Source organism: Neodiprion pinetum, chromosome 2 (assembly GCF_021155775.2).
Source record: "Neodiprion pinetum isolate iyNeoPine1 chromosome 2, iyNeoPine1.2, whole genome shotgun sequence".
Classification (NCBI taxonomy): Eukaryota; Metazoa; Arthropoda; class Insecta; order Hymenoptera; family Diprionidae; genus Neodiprion; species Neodiprion pinetum.
Window position 1 is genome coordinate 25987617 of NC_060233.1, and position 20261 is coordinate 26007877.

At 36.1% G+C, this 20261-nt stretch overlaps 1 protein-coding gene across 7 annotated transcripts in view; it reads right to left on the reverse strand.

Moving 5' to 3' along the window:
* Window positions 1-11283: 11283 nt before the first annotated feature.
* Myc overlaps window positions 11284-20261 on the reverse strand; it is a 30454-nt gene continuing 21476 nt past the window's right edge. For 2 of the 7 annotated variants that reach the window (XM_069133328.1, XM_069133329.1), the window contains exon 3: window positions 11284-19483. In XM_069133328.1, the coding sequence (XP_068989429.1) occupies window positions 18729-19483 (755 nt within the window). In that variant the 3' untranslated portion in view covers window positions 11284-18728. The remainder of the gene's footprint in view (window positions 19484-20261) is intronic. The other 5 variants (XR_011176322.1, XR_011176321.1, XR_011176320.1 and 2 more) reach the window with 5 other exon arrangements.

Here is a 20261-nt window from a genome sequence, read left to right on the forward strand (position 1 = left end):
ATACGCTGTTAAATTAAAAGGTCTTTAGTTAGAGAAAACGTTAACAAGATTTCTACGGCAATTCGGACGAATAATGCAAATCATTTTTTGTACGACAGGTTTCGCTGATTGAAACCAAACCAACAGAAGATTTTTTCACTATTTGATATTCCACAACATTTTCGAAAGACAAAAAACAATATTCGGCAAAAATAGCCATACATATGAGTTTACTTTTGAAATGTTCGTCTTTATGCTAATAATTTTTACATATCTTCTCAATAAAATTTAAACTCATAGTTTGCAAAAAATCGTTTTTCCAAATTTTGAGGTACAATTTCGTCGTTTTCAACACGTCATACATTTTTTCAATTTTACTTTCAACAATTCAAGTTTCCAACTTTGATAATCCAATTTGGCGTTCAGATGTTACATTCAATTGATAATATATTCTCCACAGCGAAAATCGTGAAAACTGTAAATCATATGTCGAAGAACAACGCAGCTTGAATTTTTTCTCAATACGTTGTATCCGCTTTGTCCTGAGAAATGTAATTTTAATTTAGCAAAAAATCAAAAGCGCTACGCTTTGGGCGATAGTTGAGTTTATCGCGACTTTCTCGTTCTGTTTTTGTCGGACACACTGTACACGAATCGCGATTGGGTGATACATCCTCTGCTCGTATTGAGCCATCGGCAGTTTTATACCTGAACTATACGGACGCCATACCTACTGGCCTACCGATGGCACCTCAGAGGCTTACGAGTTCCGCGAAGGTGATCCTTGGCTGTTTTCTTTCGAAACGAGGCAGGACACAGGTACATGGTCAAGCGGTCAATTTCTCCTCATTCCAACGCGTGATTCGAATCGTGAAAACGAAACGAAGAACAAGGACCCCTCGCCGGCCAATTTCCGATCAACCGTTCCGGAGATATGGGAATTTGAAATACCAGAAGCAATGCGAGGCGCGCGCGCTACCGCTGGAATGTGGTTATGTGCGCTTGTCTGGACAGAATGCGGAGCTGCGCAACGCGCATTGGCTCGCGATTAGAATTGCGATATCTCGGGAACCGTTGGTCAGAATTCGGAGTGCGACGTCGCGTTGGATTCGTCTCAATGTCGGTCAAAATCTGATACGGAATGGAATGTGAATTTCGATAACAGGACACCACTTTCACAGACAACAGTCAAAGCCCCCGCGTTGACTTTGTGGCAACATGAATACCTACCGCATGTTTACCTCTTCGGCCGACCTATTCTTTCCCTCAAATATCCTTTGGGCGAACGCCGGTGCGCGTCGGAGTCTCCTTTTAGTAAGGCTACGCGAACCTTTCCGAGGAAATAATCAGAGAGCCCCCCGTGCCGAGATATCGCCTTTGTTGCGCGCTTAGAGAAATAAACTATTTACTGAGGACTGCAGGATCCTTTCCGTTTATCACCCTCTGCAGAAGTAAAAACCGTTTCACGCTTCGACCGCAATATCTATGTCTATCCTACACTCGCACCTCGCCTCCGGTAGAACATCTGCGAAGATTATACGTATTTTGCCAAGAGCGGGACGATTTTATTTTGACGTAAATTGTGATTTGATAATTGCCGAGGTTGTTGTCACTTTCGTGAGATCGCAGGGGTGAACGGATATCTTAGTTATAATATACCACGAGGGGCGCGTGACGATGGAAAGAACCGAACAGCCGTTACGGGAGGAGAACCCGGGATCTGCCGAGGACAGAATCTGTTTATTTACCTTATTAGATGGAACGAATTTCTTTAATGTCCGGGTGAAACCCGACCCGGAATGGACCGATCTCTATACCTTAGCTTGCCTAATACCGTCTGCGAAGCACACACTACGCTTCAGCTGAAATGTTTTTTTCATTAGCTTCAATCGTCGCCGGTAGTTAAGATCGGTATACCTATGAACGTGGAACTCTTCGTGACTGTTTAGATTATCAATTATTACCATGCTTCGTCGTTCACACACAATAGAGTAGTCAGATTTAACAAAAAACCCAATCTTATTCTATTCTACTCACATTATGGTCAGTTTCAAACTGTTGTTTGTTGATTCAACTTCGAATTTTCTCACTTACGATTAGTTACGTTTTCTCTGCATTGATATACCGGGACAATCTCTTGAAATTTGAAAATCAACCGCGCATGCGCGAGTTTTATCGGCTGCTCGTGCAGGCTGGCCATCACGAGTTTTCAGCCGTCAAGCCGTTTCTGGCAGCGATGTAGTTGATACGAATTTTCGAGGTTAGAATCTCGAATAATTGAGGCAGTGACTCGGAAAGATTCGGGAAGCATTTGTTATTGGGTCGGAAAGTTGATTCTTCGAAGAACGATCGGATTTTAATGCTTGTGCTCTTTGAAAATTCAAACGTACACATTTTGTGTAGGTTGGCCCGCCTGCGTCGCAGACAAGAATATCGCTGCGGGAAGATTTCGCCGACCAATGAGATTGAATTGTTTGGCGCATGCGCGGTTGATTTTCAAGTGTCAAGAGATTGTCCCGGTATAATTAAGATATGTTTGCAATCGTAAGCATGGATGCCACCTTTAATTGGTTTTCTGGACCCGTAGGAAACTGATGGAATCTGTAATAAAACACCATCAAGCACGAAGTTGGGTTTAAGGTTATATTAAACGTTCAGTCTGATCAAGAGCTGCAGAGACAGTAATATGATGTAACAAAAGTTTGAACGTGCACCCAAAGTTAACCGAGTTGACTTTAGTTGAAACAGTGTTGCCTTGACTCAAACAAAATATTGAAAAACCATAAATATCGGCTATATTAGCACGATTATTGACGACTTTGAAGAGATTCCATTATCGAATTACTCTACGATGAAAAAATCGCACCGTTTGACCGATTTTAATGAACTGGACCTTGTTTCGTTCGTAAATGAAATCTCTACAAACCTACAAAATCAGATTTTGAATAACGGCGGAGAATATTTTATTAAGACATAGGTCTACTATTAAGCACTCATAACGATTTCACTAATCATGTATGTTCTGATTAACAGAGCGGCGAAATAAAAAATATAACTCTGTTGATTTGTAGAGAATTCATTCGCGAGCAAAATAAAACCTAGTTCATTGAAATAATTCAAACGCTGTGACTTTTTCCTTATAGAAATGACTTACATTTAATACAGATATCTCTTCAGAGTTATGAACAATTCTGATAGTGTAATTGAAATTTATGGTTTTTAAACTTTTTTCTTGTTCTAAGGAAATATCGTATCAACTAAACTGAACTCGATGAACTTCAGTTGCACTTTCAAACCTTCGTTACATGATATTTCTGTATAAATAGATTTTTGATTGGACTGTACATTTGGTATATTCTCAAAACATTTAGTATGAAAAAAGATGGAAACGGGAAAAGCCTATCTAAAACCAGTACCTATGCGAATCAAACAGTCAACTTGTCAACTTTTTTTCCTCTTCCACGTAAGAAACGACATGCAGATTTATATTTAAATCAAAAGTTTTCCCACTTTCATCTTGGTCTCAAAATTTACGTTTTTCAACAAAGAACTTACGTTACAAGTTTGATGCCAATCGATTGGAGCTGTCGATTCGAAAATTGGGTTTTCGCTTTTATAGAAGCAGTAGAAGTCGAACCCGTGGTCCAAAAAATCCAAAACTCGGTAAAAGATGTATTTTTTTTCTGTACGCTCTACATCATACTTACAAAAAAATTTTAAATCCTCGATACCGAGGATCACACGCAGGTCGGCTTGGGATAGAATGCTTCGTATGTATGCATCGGTATTCGTTAATAGGTGATGTTTAACGGTTTCGCATTAGCCTCGCCTTCCAATAAGCACCTCCATATAAAATAGCGCTTATCTTACTTGATTCATTGATTCATGTTATGACAGCCCACCGCTCCGCGATATTTATTAGAGGTCATCGGATCCTTAATTTAAACAACATATTATTTTGGCCAATGTATTCGAACGAGCTAGAAATTTTGACAAGCTTAATTATTCCGAGTTAACAGCCGCTGATTGTTGAGATAATTTTTTCACAAAGCGTAGTTTAACAAGCTGAAAATCCTCACATGGAACGTTAATCAAAGTTTCTTCGCGATCGTATCCGAAATTCTTGCTATATGTGTACCGGTCTACTGAACTAAAAAAAAAAAAAAATTGCAACCGAGTATAGTAATTTTTGCAACGTCATTTATTTCGCGGGTGCCGAGATAAGTGGGTAACTAAATGCGTCAATCATTTGTCATCCGCGTACAAACTGGCGGGTACTCCATGTTTGGTCTTTACTTCGTGAAAAGAAACTCTCTAATGCGCTTCGAGGGAACTGGACTTTACTCCTCGATGTCTGCTCCGTCGACAGCGTTTAAACGAGCATTGGGGGACTTCGGGCCCCGGGCCTAACCTGACCCAACGTAAACCGAACTGAGCCACGGTTCGAAAACTATAGTCAGTCGGCGAGATGCGTCTTTTTCATTTTTTTTTTTTTTCGAGGCTTGCCAAGCCGACACACTTACCGGACATAACAGTAGGTATGCAACAGCCGGCCAAACGACTACTAGGTTGTCTGGCCCGGAGCTCGTTACAGAGTAACCAACCACCGCTCATTGTCGGCTTGGTGTATGAACTCCCGAGGCCACCGCGGCGTACAACGAATGGAAAATTATATCCATTCATGTACCGTGACGCGGTGATCAGGACTCCAAAAAATGCGAGACGGACGGCGAGGATTGGCAATTAACATAACTGGTAATTTCAGATGCGGAAAGAAGCCGGGTATTCAACGAACTATGGACAAGAAGACTACAAGGAAAGACCGAGGCTCGTTGCAACAATTTCTACTAATTATCTCATTACCATTTCGCTATGTGGCAAGTCTTACGGATCCCCGGTGTATACTTACATGTCTCGCTAACATGTCGCGGATTTATGGTTGTTATTAGTACGTTTGCGAAATCCCTGTCAACCTGCCTTGTAATCTATGATGGGTGTGGCGTAGGTACCTTGACGCGAAGATTACTGATTCTGAGATCTGGATGCATGAACATTCGGCCTAGCAGGTATTCCAATGGACGGGGATGAACTGCGTAGTTTGAAACATTGTTAAAAATTACTTGTTCCCAGTTAGGAATAATTCTTGTTCATACGTGATTGGTGTGTGTAATTGTCTAGGATTAAACTGAGAGTTATTACACTCATTTCTAAGACATTGATAAGTGGAAACTATTCAATCTGTTACCCGGTGGAAAAATTACTGAAACTGCTGTCTCCACGACTTGATTGGTAACAAGAAGGAGTACAAAGATATTAGTATTGATTCGTGAACGTGAATGATAAGTCAAAAGTATTAATATTCAAATACTTGTTGAGAATAATGCTACAAAATAGTAAAAACTAACGCAATAACATTTCTGGCGATAAGTAACAAATGACGTGATTGGTGGAAATAAATTCGTCCATTTCGACTAGATAAAGTATAGGATTTGCACCAAAAAACCTTTCGGTTGCTATTGTGTAGGAAAACTATCCAGAAACTTGACAGAAATTTAAGGAGATAATTGCACGACGAACGATTCTTATGTACCTGATGAAAACGATGTATTATAAACCGTCGATAAGGTCAGAATAATGCAGACTATAGTCAAAAATGTTACATTTCCGGTAGAAACGAGTCAGGAAATTTTCATAGTCTCAAACTTTCCACCGAAGTTTGCCTCGAGAGAAATAAAATTTTTCACTAACTTTCAATATTGTGTAGCAATGAATATTGTTTTTCTTTGTCAAAAATTGCATAATCTAGAAACGCAATTTGTTGTAAGAAAAAAAAAAAACATCAATCTCAATCATACATCTGTTCGGTTACAATGTACAATAGATTTCCCCGACAGTTTTCCGATTTTTGTGAAAATAATCAGCCTGAAAGTCAAGTTACCAATGATACTGGCAATTCATTGTCACAAATAGAAAGCAGCGGTTGCACCATACGAAATTAATTTCATTCCGACTTCTTATCCGTGAGAGATCCGAGAATCCAAGTCGGCCAGTCCGTCTGTGCTAGCCAGATTTTTACTCAAAACAAAGACGAACTATGTACTCGGCAATCCATGAAAATGAGAAAAAACGTCGTAACCCATTACACGTGCCGAATTTGTACAAATATCAGTCAGTCAAGGAGGCTGCGGCTAGGTCGAGTCGAGTCGAACTACCAAGTCCCTTGGCATTTTTGAAGGTTGCGTAACTGCGTAGGTTCGGTCCAGTTCCTCAGGCACGAACCTCGATGTAACTAAAAGGTGAACGGAACTAGTTGGAAACGTAAGATGCTTGGTTGTTTGTTTTATCGGCGCGTGGCACGGGGCCGGGAAGATCCGAAAGTGGGTGCCAAGCTTCTTGACAACTTATCGAACCATGCAGTTTCCATGAGCTCCACGGTGTTGCGACCTTGGCGCGTAGAGGCGACGTCACGCCGACTTTCCATAATTATCGCATTTAACGATAAGTCCTAAATATCGACGGACGAGAGAGAGAAAAATCTACCGAGACGTAACCGTGAGTTTCGTAACAACCTCCGCAAGTCGCGTAGGACACGACGCATCATCGAATCGAAACACGCTACCGAATCGCCTTAAAACGCGCGTTTATCATCCGTATTCACTCTGCGGAGGCTGTTTAGTCGCGTGGCGTGGGATTGGCGGATTCGATAAAAGTTTGCACCGTTGTAGCCTCGATGAGCAACGACTCCGATTCAAGCCCGACTATGTACCGCGTTCTTATCCGACATTGCGTGAGAATGGAAACTGTACACCTGTAATATGTACAATGTTCGTAACACGGTAGACGTTTCGTGACTTCCTGCCCTGGGGATGCTGGGAGTGGAGCTTTTTTAGAGACCGCGAAGTTAGAGGGTTCTTGACGCTATAGATTCGATCTCACATTTAAAAGGGTTGACAGAAATTTAGAACAATCCGATCACATCGGACGTGTTTGAATTCCTTCATGAAAATTACGACGTGCGGTATTGATATTATGAAAAGATTTCGCAAATCTCAATATCCAATTCTTACAATTAGTTCCGGTTAGAAGCATCTTAAAATTTTCATTACTAGCTGTAATCAAACGGATTGTTTTAACCAGTTTAAGAATTAAAATTACCACAACAAATGTACAAAAGTGATTTCATTCAAAGCTCGAATATTAACGAGCATTTACGCATCCGCACAATTTAGATCGCTCCGGTATCACCCGAGTTGAACGATCAGTGGTTTGCTACCGAATAAGATTTTTATTAGCAACAACAAATTGATAGCAGATTGTGTACGTGTATCGAATTTTATTCATGTTTCGGTCTGGCACAAAATTTGAATGTTAATAAATTTCTCGGAAAAACAACATCGCGGAGACTTTCGTTCAAATCATTGATCGCAAACGAGGACAATTCATGGACGTCACTTTATTCAACGATCAATTTCGTTCAGAGATCTCACACACGTCATCGATCTACTTTTACAACGAGGCTGATTGAATTTCACTTACAGCGAGACAATGAAAATAAAATAATACTGATCGAGTACCTATACCCACCTACCTACCTACCTACCTACCTACCTACCTACCTACCTTCCTACCTACCTACTTTCTCCTGAAGTAAGCAGCAGCTGCGCGGGCGCTACGATCAGCTCTCTTACCTTTGCCTCCAGGACTTGCCTTTCTGCAAGTAAGTATTCCTCGAGGAGAATTTATCATGGTTAGGTGCCTGCCGCATCACACGAGTGTAGTTGAACTGACAATTCAACATTTACTCAATTTTTTTCATCCCCCGAAGCCTCCGTGTTCTCACTTTTCAGTGAAAAAAAAAATCAAACGTATTTATCACGGAAATCTTATAAAAATTATAAATCCAGTTTCGACAGATTCTCCAAAAATCATCGTGCAAAATAATCGTTCGTTATTCATTGGTTCTTACGGAGTTCGATGCAGTAAAAGTTGTTGTCTTTTGATCCTTGATCTCTAATTTTTAGCGGAAGGATACTTGAACTGTTCGATACGCGCAGGGCTTCTTGAGACTGAATACAATATAATAACAATACGATCAATTTTGTAAACAAATTTCCAATAGTTATATTGCAAAAGTTCTTATTTTTCAATTGCTTCGACTTAAGGCTGCGTTAACACTGTTAGCCTCTAACGGTCTAAATAAAAAATTAAGAAAAACGAAAAAAAAAAAAAATACAGAAGATCCGAACATTCTAGACATGAAGAAATTATCTCAAATTATAGATATCTTCGATTGCGTTATTCGAGTTTGCTCAGATAGATTTCTTTTACGTAATAGAAACGTTGTTTAATTCGTTTTCAGTATCAACGTCGTGAATAACATACCTGGCGATTCTTCACGAAGCCTTTTTCTTCCACTCCCCAACTTTCATTCGGTCGAACAATTGTCGAACTTTGTCGCATGTGTGATATTTAAAAAAAATCGAGTGCGGTAGAAAAATGAATGATCAAAGCCGATTATTTCAATGTTCAAGTTGGAAAAAGTACCGTATCGTAGATTGAAAAATATGAAAAAAACCATTTTCTTATCTTCCTTTTTCATCTCCACCGCTCGGCCAACCGTTGATGTATCCAACAAATTCTATTTCTCCTAGCTACCGAACATGTTATGATTAACGGTGGACGAAGTCGTAGTGAGTAGACCTGGACGCGGCATGCGACGTAGGTATGTTTGTCACAAAATCTATCAAGGACAGTCGTTGACCGGTATTAAAATGATCCGTGTAACAAAAAAGTTTCGGACTCATGTAGCATTCGGCTTAGCATTCGATAGAGGTATGTCGAGACCAGCGGCAAACACGACGTAAAAACATGAGAGACAAAAAAAATAAATAAATAAATAAATAAAATAAAAAAATAAAAGATAATAAAATAAAATAAAACGATGAAACAGAAAAAAGCGACTTATATATCCAGACAAGTGGTACTTTGTGACAATTCCTCCGGGTCATCAACCGCGACTGACCAGGTAGAAAAATTCATTTGCACGCGTGCAAGACGATTTTTTTTTTTTTTTTTTTTTTTTCTCCACACGGATTACACAAGTATACGAGCAACGAAATTATCATCGCGAACAACAATATTATTAGAAACGTAATCTCAGTCAGATTCTTAGAGATACATAACTTTTCGAGGCTGAATATTGCGTGAAAAGATCGGTTAGGATGTGTAAGGAGGACGAGGACTTCTGAATAGATTATATTGGAATGAAATAATGAGAAGGTGGCAAAAGTTAAATGATATATATTTATTTATTAATTAATAATGTAAGATAATTTCATATAAACTGCCAAGGAACTGTATGACCCTTTCTACTGTATGTATGTATGTATGTGTATATATATATATATATATATATGTATGTACGTATATATATATTTAAAAGAAAAAAAAAAAAAAAAAATCATTGAATTTTCAACAAAATATTATACCTGTCCTACATAATAAACCAATTGCGCCGATACCGTCGAACAGAGATACCACGAATCGTTTGAATTTCGTTGAGATCGGTTCGAAGTGATCGGCGCGTGGTTTTTCAAAATTCGAGAAAAACAAGGAAAATCAATAATTTCGTTTAGCGAAACCGCAGCCGATCCTCGCCGACGTTGCATTTTGTGGCATTTAGCAAAGCCGGAAATACACGATATAAATTTTTTATTCATTTTTTCTCTTTTAATTTCTCTTATCACGTAGCAACACTTTTCGACAACCGAGCGAATTACGAGTTACCGAATTAGTCGATTCACCTGCTGTTCCTTCCGGTATTATAGCCAGAAATACCTGAATGCCAGTTTCGCAGTATCAACAACACTTAAGTACAAGATAATTTTTATTATTATTATTAGTATTATTGATATCATTATTATTATCACTACTGCTGTTACTATTACTATTATTATTACTACTACTACTACTAGTATTATTATTTACTTTGATAAAGAAGCTTTTATACAGGATTATTTACTTTATTCTTCAATCAACTCATCATAATATATAATATATATATATATATACATATATATATCATAGAGTATAATATATTATATATATAATATATAATATATAAGTATGTGTATATGCGTGTATTTTACAGTGGTTAGAAATATTATCTATAATATAACTATATAATTATATTAGTATATGGTGAACGGGTGAGTAAAAATGCTGTAAACTTTTAAATCGTATCGTCATATTTTGTGTCGTTTGTTAATGTGCCTTGACCACTATTTTGAATAATACAAATAATTTTGCTGATTTTCATGAATATTTTTTCACCAGATTGCCGAGTTGCGGGATATATATATATTTTTTTTTTTTTTCCCCCACGTATAATTCTCATCAATAATATGTTCGAGAAAATTTTCATACGCATATGCGATTCAATTCTTGACGCGTGACAAAATTTCAATACCTTTCAAGTTTACACACTAACTGGAATAAAACAAGAAGATTTTTCTATTTTCTCTCCTATATTCTCGAAATTGGTCATATTCGAAAACGGATCGGATCGTATTCTGAATTTCTTTTCTGACACAGTTTGTAGTTTTATGAAAAATTTATTAAGTATGAATTTTCACAACAATTGTCCCGTCGTTCATATGTTGTTCCATTTTTTTAAATGTCATTCTCTTCAAGAAAATACAGAGATTCTATTGATACATGTGTTTGGCAGTAAAGGTGTACGCGTGTGTGTGTGTGTATGTTTACATGTGGCTATTTTTATAACATACGTTTCCACGTTTGCCGTGTTTTGCTCTAATTTTATTACTTCCCGAATAATTGATTTAAAATCTGATCTCATGGATCGCGTATATCTCTATCTATTTAGGTTAAACGGCTAATACAATTTTCATTGCTTTTTTTCTTATCTAAGCGCATCTGGTTTGTTTAACCGCAGGTATGTGATTATTTATGATAGCCTCTATTGTATAAATTGAATATGTATATTACAAACTATTGTCCAGCTTTACACCATTGATAATATAAAGTTGAATACGACACGTTTATCAAAAAAAAGTCGACATTAATTTATGTTAAACAACGTATTATTAAAAATAGCCTGAAGTGATTTTGAAAAACTAAAAAAAAACCAAAGACATATTTAAAGCGTTTTCAGACCATTATTATAGTATGAATATTATATACGACATAGTAAATTATTAAATTAAATGATACTTTTCTATCGTAATCTTCAGTCGGCAGACGTGAACAAGGCATGGGTTTCTATTGTTTTTTTTTTCCCCTCTATTTTCATTTAATTTAAACTTTTTTTCGATTTTTTTTCTTTTTTTTTTTTTGCTTCTGCTTTTTCTTAAAAAAAAAACCTCGAAACTTTTATCTCGTAGAGCTAAATCGGACTAGTTGTACCGGAAGAATTCCGAGTCAGTTTAAACTCCCTCTAATAAGGCTATCTATTCCTTTTTTGGATCAACTATAGATCACTAAAATTTTGGGAATTTTTAATCAATAATCATCGTATCCGTCTTCGACTTGTGGTGGCTATTTCAAATATATATATTATTCTATGTCGAATGTTATTAGTTTTTTAATGTTTTTTTTTTTTTTTTTTTGGTTTTTTATATTTTTCCCAACCATTTAAATTATATAATATTAACAGTTAGAACTATCATTTAATGTCTATGTGGGTATAAAGCAGGTACGTTGTACTTTTTCTTAAAGATAGCGCGAATTTTGCGGCGTGCATCGGGGGAAGATCTAGTTATTTTATAATCGAAAGTTCGTATTTGAAATACCGCCAGTCCGTCATTCATTACTTCGTGTTTGCGAATGAAAATGAAAATAAGGCAATATATCTTCGACCGGGTGAGTATTTGAAATGCCTTGTGCGAGGAGAAAGGGGAGTAAAAAAATAAATTTTATAACAATAAAAAATAAAGAAACAAAGGAGGAAAATGAAAGTAGTCTGGAATGGAAAGACAGAGAGAAAAAGAAAAAAAAAAAAAAAAAACATTGTACGTCTACAATATCCGCGGGTTAAAATCTCACCGCGGCATAGTGAATTTTCAGTATGAAAAATGTAATTCATATTCCCGCCATTAACACCGAGTACATTCCGGTCATCGTCATCACATATATAGTATAACGCGATGCGTTGTTATTGTTATTAAAAAAAATGTCGTAAAACTTGGTAAAAACTTGAAAGTTTGAACAATCGAAAATAAGAAGAGGGTAAAAATAATAATAATAATAATAACAACAACAACAACAACAACAACAACGACGACGACAATAATGATAATTAAAAAAAAAAAAAAAAAAAAACCTGGGACGGTATTATATTCCTTCTGCGGGGTGATCACGTCCTATAACGAATAAAAAATGAAGAGGGGGAAAATAAGCAGTAAATACACGAGAGGTACTCGAGTTGCTCAGACTTTGGAAATGAGTTCCGACACGCCAAATAATAATAATAATGATGATAATAGTGATAATAGTGATATTAATAATATTAATAATAATGGTGATAATGGTGATATAGCAATTTCGAAGGGAAAAAAAAAAATAATATAAAATAAAATAACCGTGACGAAATGACGAAGTAAAGAAATTTCAGTTCAACTGTAATCATCGATTTATCGCGTAATGTTTATTATATTTCTCCGGTTATTTTGGCACAATGTAAAATTACTATCGTGCACTTACGAATGAGGGAAAGCTGCTGCTTGTACGCCGCAAGGCACATTAAGACAAACCAAACGACGAGGGCGGTAAAGAAGAATGAAAAACTTGTAACGCGGAGTTTTAGAATTTTAATGAATTTTAACGGGGTAAGTTGGTTTATCGTATAGAACTGGATTGTTGTTATTGTTATTGATTTCTTACGCAGCTATATACCTATGAAGTATGGGGGGGTATATTTGATAACGATTATATATATTTAATACGAAGACGACAAACTTTATCTCACGGACCGTATGAAAATAAAAACGTATTAATAAACTCAAGATAGTATAGATATAATACATAATAATATTAGATTATTAATTAGTCATCATTGTTATACGCAATATAGACCAACCGTACATAGTAGTATAGGCATTTTATTTTAAGCTTGTAATAAGAATATGATTGGGGTATATTATTACATATTATATGTATGTATAAACAGGAAGGGTATAATTAACTTACGTTCAAAATTATGTATATAACGATTTTGTATATTTTAAATCTTTACAAAATACTAAAGAAACGAAGAAACAGAAGTAAAATCATAAATAGATTGATAAACAAAAGTAGAATTGTTTAAATATCATGTCCGCATATTGAATCATGAGACCCAAACGCGCGATGTGTCATGATAATTTTTAATCCATCATATCACGACGTAAAAGAAATAAGAAAAAGAATTGATGCTATTAAAAATCAATTATTTTCGTTTAAATTGACTTTCCCCATTACTTCGTTAAAATAATTACCTATATGCGATATTGTTAGCGTGAAAGTGAACGGAATAGTAACAATAATCATCATCGTAACAACAACAGCAACAACAATAATTATGTTAATAATAATAATAACGGTAAGGTCCTGTCTTTCCCAAAATAGGGCGCTGTTATCAACTATCATAATTATCGTTATATCAATATCGTTTATTTATACACTCATGTATACCACCGCTTAATATCCTACATTCACGTATACGTATAATATTATATCATACCTATTTATAATATGCCTAACAATATATGCAAATATGTAGAAACTTAAATATTATATGCTAAAATGTGTTATCTAATTGAGTTATTTCCTCGTTCGGAGGTTGTTTTTTTTTTTCCTTCTTGCAAAAATGTCAAAACTATAGTATATTAAGGTGCATGTGCAATTTACGTGCTAGTTAATGTAAATCTTCACTTTAGTGCTTGTTTTTTTTTCTTTTTTTTTTTTTGGAAATTGTTTACTTATCCTTTCTTTCATCGTCTTGTTTTTCTATAATAAAAGTATACAGTATAATAACACATAATACAGCCATTGTAAAATTCTCATCTATTTAACAGACACACCTAAACATACATTTGGAGACAATGAATCTGAGACGGCTAATTTTTGACAGTAGAGAGTTACGTTGGCAACACAGAGAAACCTGCAGCGCCACGGTCGGCCGAGCGCGAAACGAACTCAATCTCAATAAACTTAACATAACCCATGACCGTCGAATCTAACCTTAGAATACGTGTCGATCTAACAAGTCATTATCTCCGCGGTATTCTAAGGTCGGATTCGACGGTCATGGATTGTGTTACGCTTGTTGAGATTGAGTTTGTTTCGGGCTCGGCCGACTGTGGCGCCGTATGTTTCTCAGTGTTGCCAACGTAACTGTCTGGTGTAAGAAATGAGCCGTCTCAGATTCATTGTCCCCAAGTGTACATACAAAGCACTCTATGTTTCCTTACAACTCAGATTCAGTGCAGAAACAGCTGTAAACGATGTTACTTTCATATATATTCTACTAAGCGTGAATAGTTTTAACGCTGCATTTGATTAGTTCATTCTCTCTCTCTCTCTTTCTCTTTTTCTCTTACTCTTTCAATTCAGTATTTTTCGAATTTTTTCTTTAAAAACAATTCTGCTTCTTTTCATGTAAAATTTTATATCGTATATAAACGAATACTGAACTATATACACTCTATATGTTGATATACCTACCTACCTACCAATCTGTCTATCTATCTATCTATCTATCTATCTATCTATCTATCTACCTATCTACCTATCTATCTATCTACCTATCTATCTATCTACCTATCTATCTATCTATCTATCTACACAACTAACCAACTAACTACCTACGTACCTGTTTATCTACCCGCTTACTTACCTACCTACCTACCTTCCTTACCTTACCTTACTTAACCTAACCTAACCTAACCTAACCTAACCTAACCTAACCACCTACCTACACATGTAATGAACACATTTTTTAAACACCACTCGCTTGCAACTTTATGTTATTAATATTAATATTATTACTATAATCATCATCATTGTTATTATTATTACTTTTGTAATTGTTACACTTGATAAGAATATTTTTATAATAATTACCATATCTTCGCTTATCGTTATCGTTGTTAATATTATTATTATCATCCCGTTCCTCAATTTATGTATTACTCCATAACTGTAGGTTATTCCAAGAAGTTTAATGTTGCGGTAGAACTCGGTAAATCGTTCAACGCGACAGCGTGCCAATATCTGTCAACGTGAGTATACGCCCAAAATTTTTTTAACTGTTTAATCTTCAACCGCGTACCCGCCATACCACCACCGTCCCCTTAGGCAATTCGGTAGCGGAACGAAAGAGAAAAAAGGAAATTAGCGTAACAGAAAATCATCCAAAAAGCAGGGTAACTTCGTAACCATTGAGGAATAATGAAATGATAATATGCGCATCGTGCCATTACTGTCTCGGACCTCGGAGAAAATGAGGAATTTTTTAAAAAGTATTTTAATATTAGGGATTCACATTGTAACAAAACTTAAACCCGTTTCCAATTTGTACCGATAATATTGTGGCTGATTATCGAGGCACCTCGATTGATTTCACATCCGTCGTTAGAAAATATTAAACGCTTCGCCGGTTACGATTTTTGTTCTCTTATCATCTACGCGGACGAATGAAAGAAGAAAAAAAAAAAACTTGTAACGTGTATAATATTAACTTACGCTGAGCAAAAAATTATCCAGCATTCATCGCTTTAACATGTTTTATCGTTATTACCATTGTTATTATTCAACAAGTGTTTATATAGGTATAATATATAGGGAGAAATATAAGTGCTGCAAAATAATTAAAATTAAAACTACGCTTACTGCGTTCGATGCAGGAAACTTCAAGAATTGATTACTAAACCCGATTTCAACTCTACGCCTACGGTGCTAAATATTACACCTTTACACGTAGGCATATTATCATTAAATTCTAAGTTTTTGTTAAACGTACCCTACTTGAGAAATTAACTATGCAATATATGTTGTTGTTGTTGTTGTTATCAGTATTGATAATATTATGTTTGTAAATATTTATACACACGTATTTTTAAATTTTATATAATGTAATACAATGTGACGTACCATAATAAGATTATTACTCCCGTGGATAAACGAGCAAGTGTACTAAACAGTTTGAAAATAAATTACCTGTCTTTGATGGCAACGTAAGCGGTCGAAATTGAAAAAAGAACAATCATTCCCTTTCCTCTGCGCAAATTTCGCAAGATTGTTCCGGCATTTGGTTTTGGTATTTTTTCAAAATACTTCTCATCTCTCTTTTTCTTTCTTTCGTTCTTCGCGTCGCTTGATACCGTTTTTTCTATTCATCTCTTTATCATAAGTTTATCTCACTATCTATATTCAACTACGTACTCATTTATTTATTAACTTATTTATTAATCAACTATAATTTATTTGCAGATTTTTTGTGCGTTTTTTCTTTTTTTTTTTTATAGCGAGTTTCAAACAGACTTTGAACAGTTTTTGCGGACGTGTTTTTCATACGTGCTGCGAAGAGGTATATGAGTTTTCCTTTTTGTTTTTTTTTTTTTTTGTTGTTGTTTTTTTTTTTTCCACTACAAATATATACAAACAAAGGCGATTTTCATGCCCCTGGAGCTAGTTTCGTGTTTTCCGTTATTTGAAACAATTATGATAGACGGGTTTATAATAACATACTCACAGCGCGCATGCCGGCGACAAACCGACGGGAAATCGAGCAAGCAAGTGCGCACAGCGTATATCATAATTCAGTTGCATAAATATTGAATGTTTTTTTTTTCTTTCATTTCGTTTCATTCCATCTCAGTTCATTTCATTGCTGCTCCCTCTCTCTCTCTCTCTCTCTCTCTCTCTCTCTTTCTTTTTCTTTTACGCTTTATCGAAGCACATATCATATTATATGTATAGTTTGATAAGCGTGGTAAAAATGATCAACCGATAGGTACATGATTTACGGCAGAAATATATCTTTCAAATAGAAAATTCCAAAATATATGATATATCTGTAATATGCTCCGTTATTTCCTCGTTAAAAGGTATACAATAGCGTGTACTAGATATAATCAGAGCGCGTAGGATAGATATAGAAAAATATAAATGTTGCCGGTTATTATTTATTTATTTTTTTGTTTGTTTGTTTTTTGTTTTTTTTTTTTTGTTTTTTTTTTTGCGTTTTTTGTATTCCTTTTTTGTCTGTGTAAAAAAGCTAATATCCGTATCGACCGTAATCAATTACATTATTTAACGCTAACTATTGTATAAGACGTACATGTTTGTCTATATATTTATATTTTATATATTGATATAACGTATGTTTGCCTATATATATATATATATATATACACACAAACACACGTATATCAATATATAAGTATATTTATACATTTATTTATAAGAGAGGACATTTAGGTAAAAAGATATTGCCTTTCACATATACGTTGTCAATAATCGCGCATGCGACGTCTATAATATATTTAATTCAATGTTATATACGTATTGAACATGTATTTAGCGGTGGTCGTAAAACAGATTATTCACCCTTCGAAAATTCACAAGTTTTTCGTAGAAACTTTGGAAGAAATAAATTAAAATATCGTAAATCGCTCCGACGCGTCGTTTCAAATTTCGAGAATTTCTAGCCATGTTTCTATTTTGTATTTGTTTCTTCCTTTCACGAAATAATTCAAGTCAAACTGTTGAAAATCTCTGCAACAAGGGTTTCAATGCTGCAAAGGAACAAATATTGGATTCAAGATGAATTTTTACCGTTTGTATCATCAATCTTACGTCACAAGTTTTGCTTTTGGTTAATCGTGAACCATGAATGTCGCTTTTTAATAAACAATATAAATCGGAGGATTTTGATTAAGCATCGATTTGAGAATTTTTCCTTCATATTCTCAACAAAATTGTTTCAGCAAAACTTTTTCTTTCCTTCTCTTTGAAGTATGAAATATATCGTACAGTTTCAACAATTCGTAGGGTAATTATTTCCACACTTCCTAACCGGGGGGGGGGGGGGGGGGGGGGATAATAATTTTTTCATATCACTTGGAAAAATAAACTTAGAAAAGAGAAAAAACATCAAGATATAAAAATTTCACCGCGATTGACGCTGTCCTATATACATACTTATGTGTCTGTTAACGTGTGTACGTGACTATGTACATACATATATACACACGTATAAATTTTTAAAACTCGAAGTGTTCGCTACCAATTCCCGCAGCTGCCGAAACTACATCGCCGCGGGTTAGGCAATAAACTCGAATTCCTCGGTAAGAAAGACTGTGCTTTTTTTTTTCTTCTTCTTTTTTTTTTTTTTTCTCATCCTTTACCGTGTATTTTTTATCCGTCTCGAAATAAAAATGAAAAAGTAAAAATACCAAATAAAAACAAAAAGTAACATTCGCGGCGTTATAACCTCGAGGTTGAAACATCGTAGCATTCTATAAAGTAGAAATAAATCAATGAAACGAGTGTTCGAAAAATCCACGAACGTTCGCAACATCAATCCCATTCATCCGTGCTCGCACGGTTTTTTCACAATGAAAATGAATATACCGTAAAAGAAAGGAAGCGAAATCACATGCGTGCATCTCTCTCTCTCTCTCTCTCTCTCTATGCGGTACGTGTGTTTGTTAAGATAAGTAATATTCGAAATAAACCTTTTCCGCCGCCTAGCGACACGCCGCGAAGTTTCTCCTCAGCTGACTGAGCTTTGACCTGAGACGATCCTGCCGACTTTTTAGGTCCGAGACAGCGTCCGTATTTGTACGGTCCGTCTCGGTAAGCTTATTACAGTACACCGCGGCCTGGCGAAGGATCACAACCTTCGGCGCCTTCTCCTTCATCTGTACCTCCGGCACTAGGACTCTTAGATCCTCGAAGGCGTTCCTCAGTTCTATTCTCCTCTGGCGCTCCATGTTGTTGTGAAGGCTTCGCTTCTCCGTGTCGGGTTCGTCGTCGGAACTGCTCCGGGAAACGGTGCTGCTCGAGGCTTGTGATTTTCCGGATCCTCCACCGACTCGTTCCGAAAATCGCATGTGATGATGCTCGTTAACCTCGGCAACGTTTTTCGCACCGTCGATTGTATCCGCGATTCTATCGCAGTTTTCAAATCTGTCGACCTGCATGCTTTTCGAACTTCCGCTGCTGCTGCTGCTGCTGCTGTTGCTGTTGCTGCCACTTCCGGGCTTTCCCCGCTTTTGATACGATTTGTGCCTCGGTCTTTTTGCCGGTCTTGACTCCGTTTGGGCGGAACGTTTTCGCGGAGGGTTGGAAGGTGGCCGACCTCGTGGCCGAGGTGGTGATTTATCCTTCAACGCCGATGTGACAGTTTTTTGAAGGTGCTGTTTATCCGCCGCGCTTGGATTTGTTGGCAACGAGGCAGGCCTGCACGGTTTGTCAAACGTCACTACGTCGATCTCTTCTTCTGGAAAGAAAATTCAATAGTAGAAAAGAATTATTCCCCGCTTACGGCGTTTTTAGAAAATTTTTACATCGTTTCATGTAAAATGTTCTCCGGCAGATCCGACAAAAAATATCTACTCGATTTGACCATTTTGTAATATATCACCGAGCAAATAAGGAACGATTAGGAATTATATGTTGATATGACAATTCGAATGTTAAAATTAGAAAAATTTTTGTCACATTTACTAACAGAAATGTAACAAATAATACAAATACAAAGTGAACCTGCCGGGACATTATTTTTAGTTCATTTTTTTCAACAGTCTACGGGTCGACAGAAATTTGGGTGTTTCGTTTAAAAGCAGGTTTCAAGGGAAAGCGAAAAGAAATTCTCAAGCAGCTTTAAATTTTTCGAAAAATTATCATCAAGTTTCGATCATATTTTGTGGAAATACGTTTCCAACATTCATTTTGCGACACATTTCAAATCGACTGTTTATTTCTCTTCAAGCTTTTCTCGTGTTCGCGTCAGTTTTTATATTTTCTATAACATCAAAAGTAACAATTACATCGAGTATAAAAATTCGAAATTTTCAATATTTTACTGCTTTTTTATACCGTCAGAACTCTTAGCGCCGTAGACTTGTTACGATGATATAATTGTTCAATTAAATTTTCATCGCACACAAAAGGCAAATTTGCATGTAACATAAAAAAAAAAAAAAATCATTCAAAAATTCAGGGGGGCTTACATTGTACTGAAACCGTGAAATCACCTTCAACGCCTTGAGACGGTT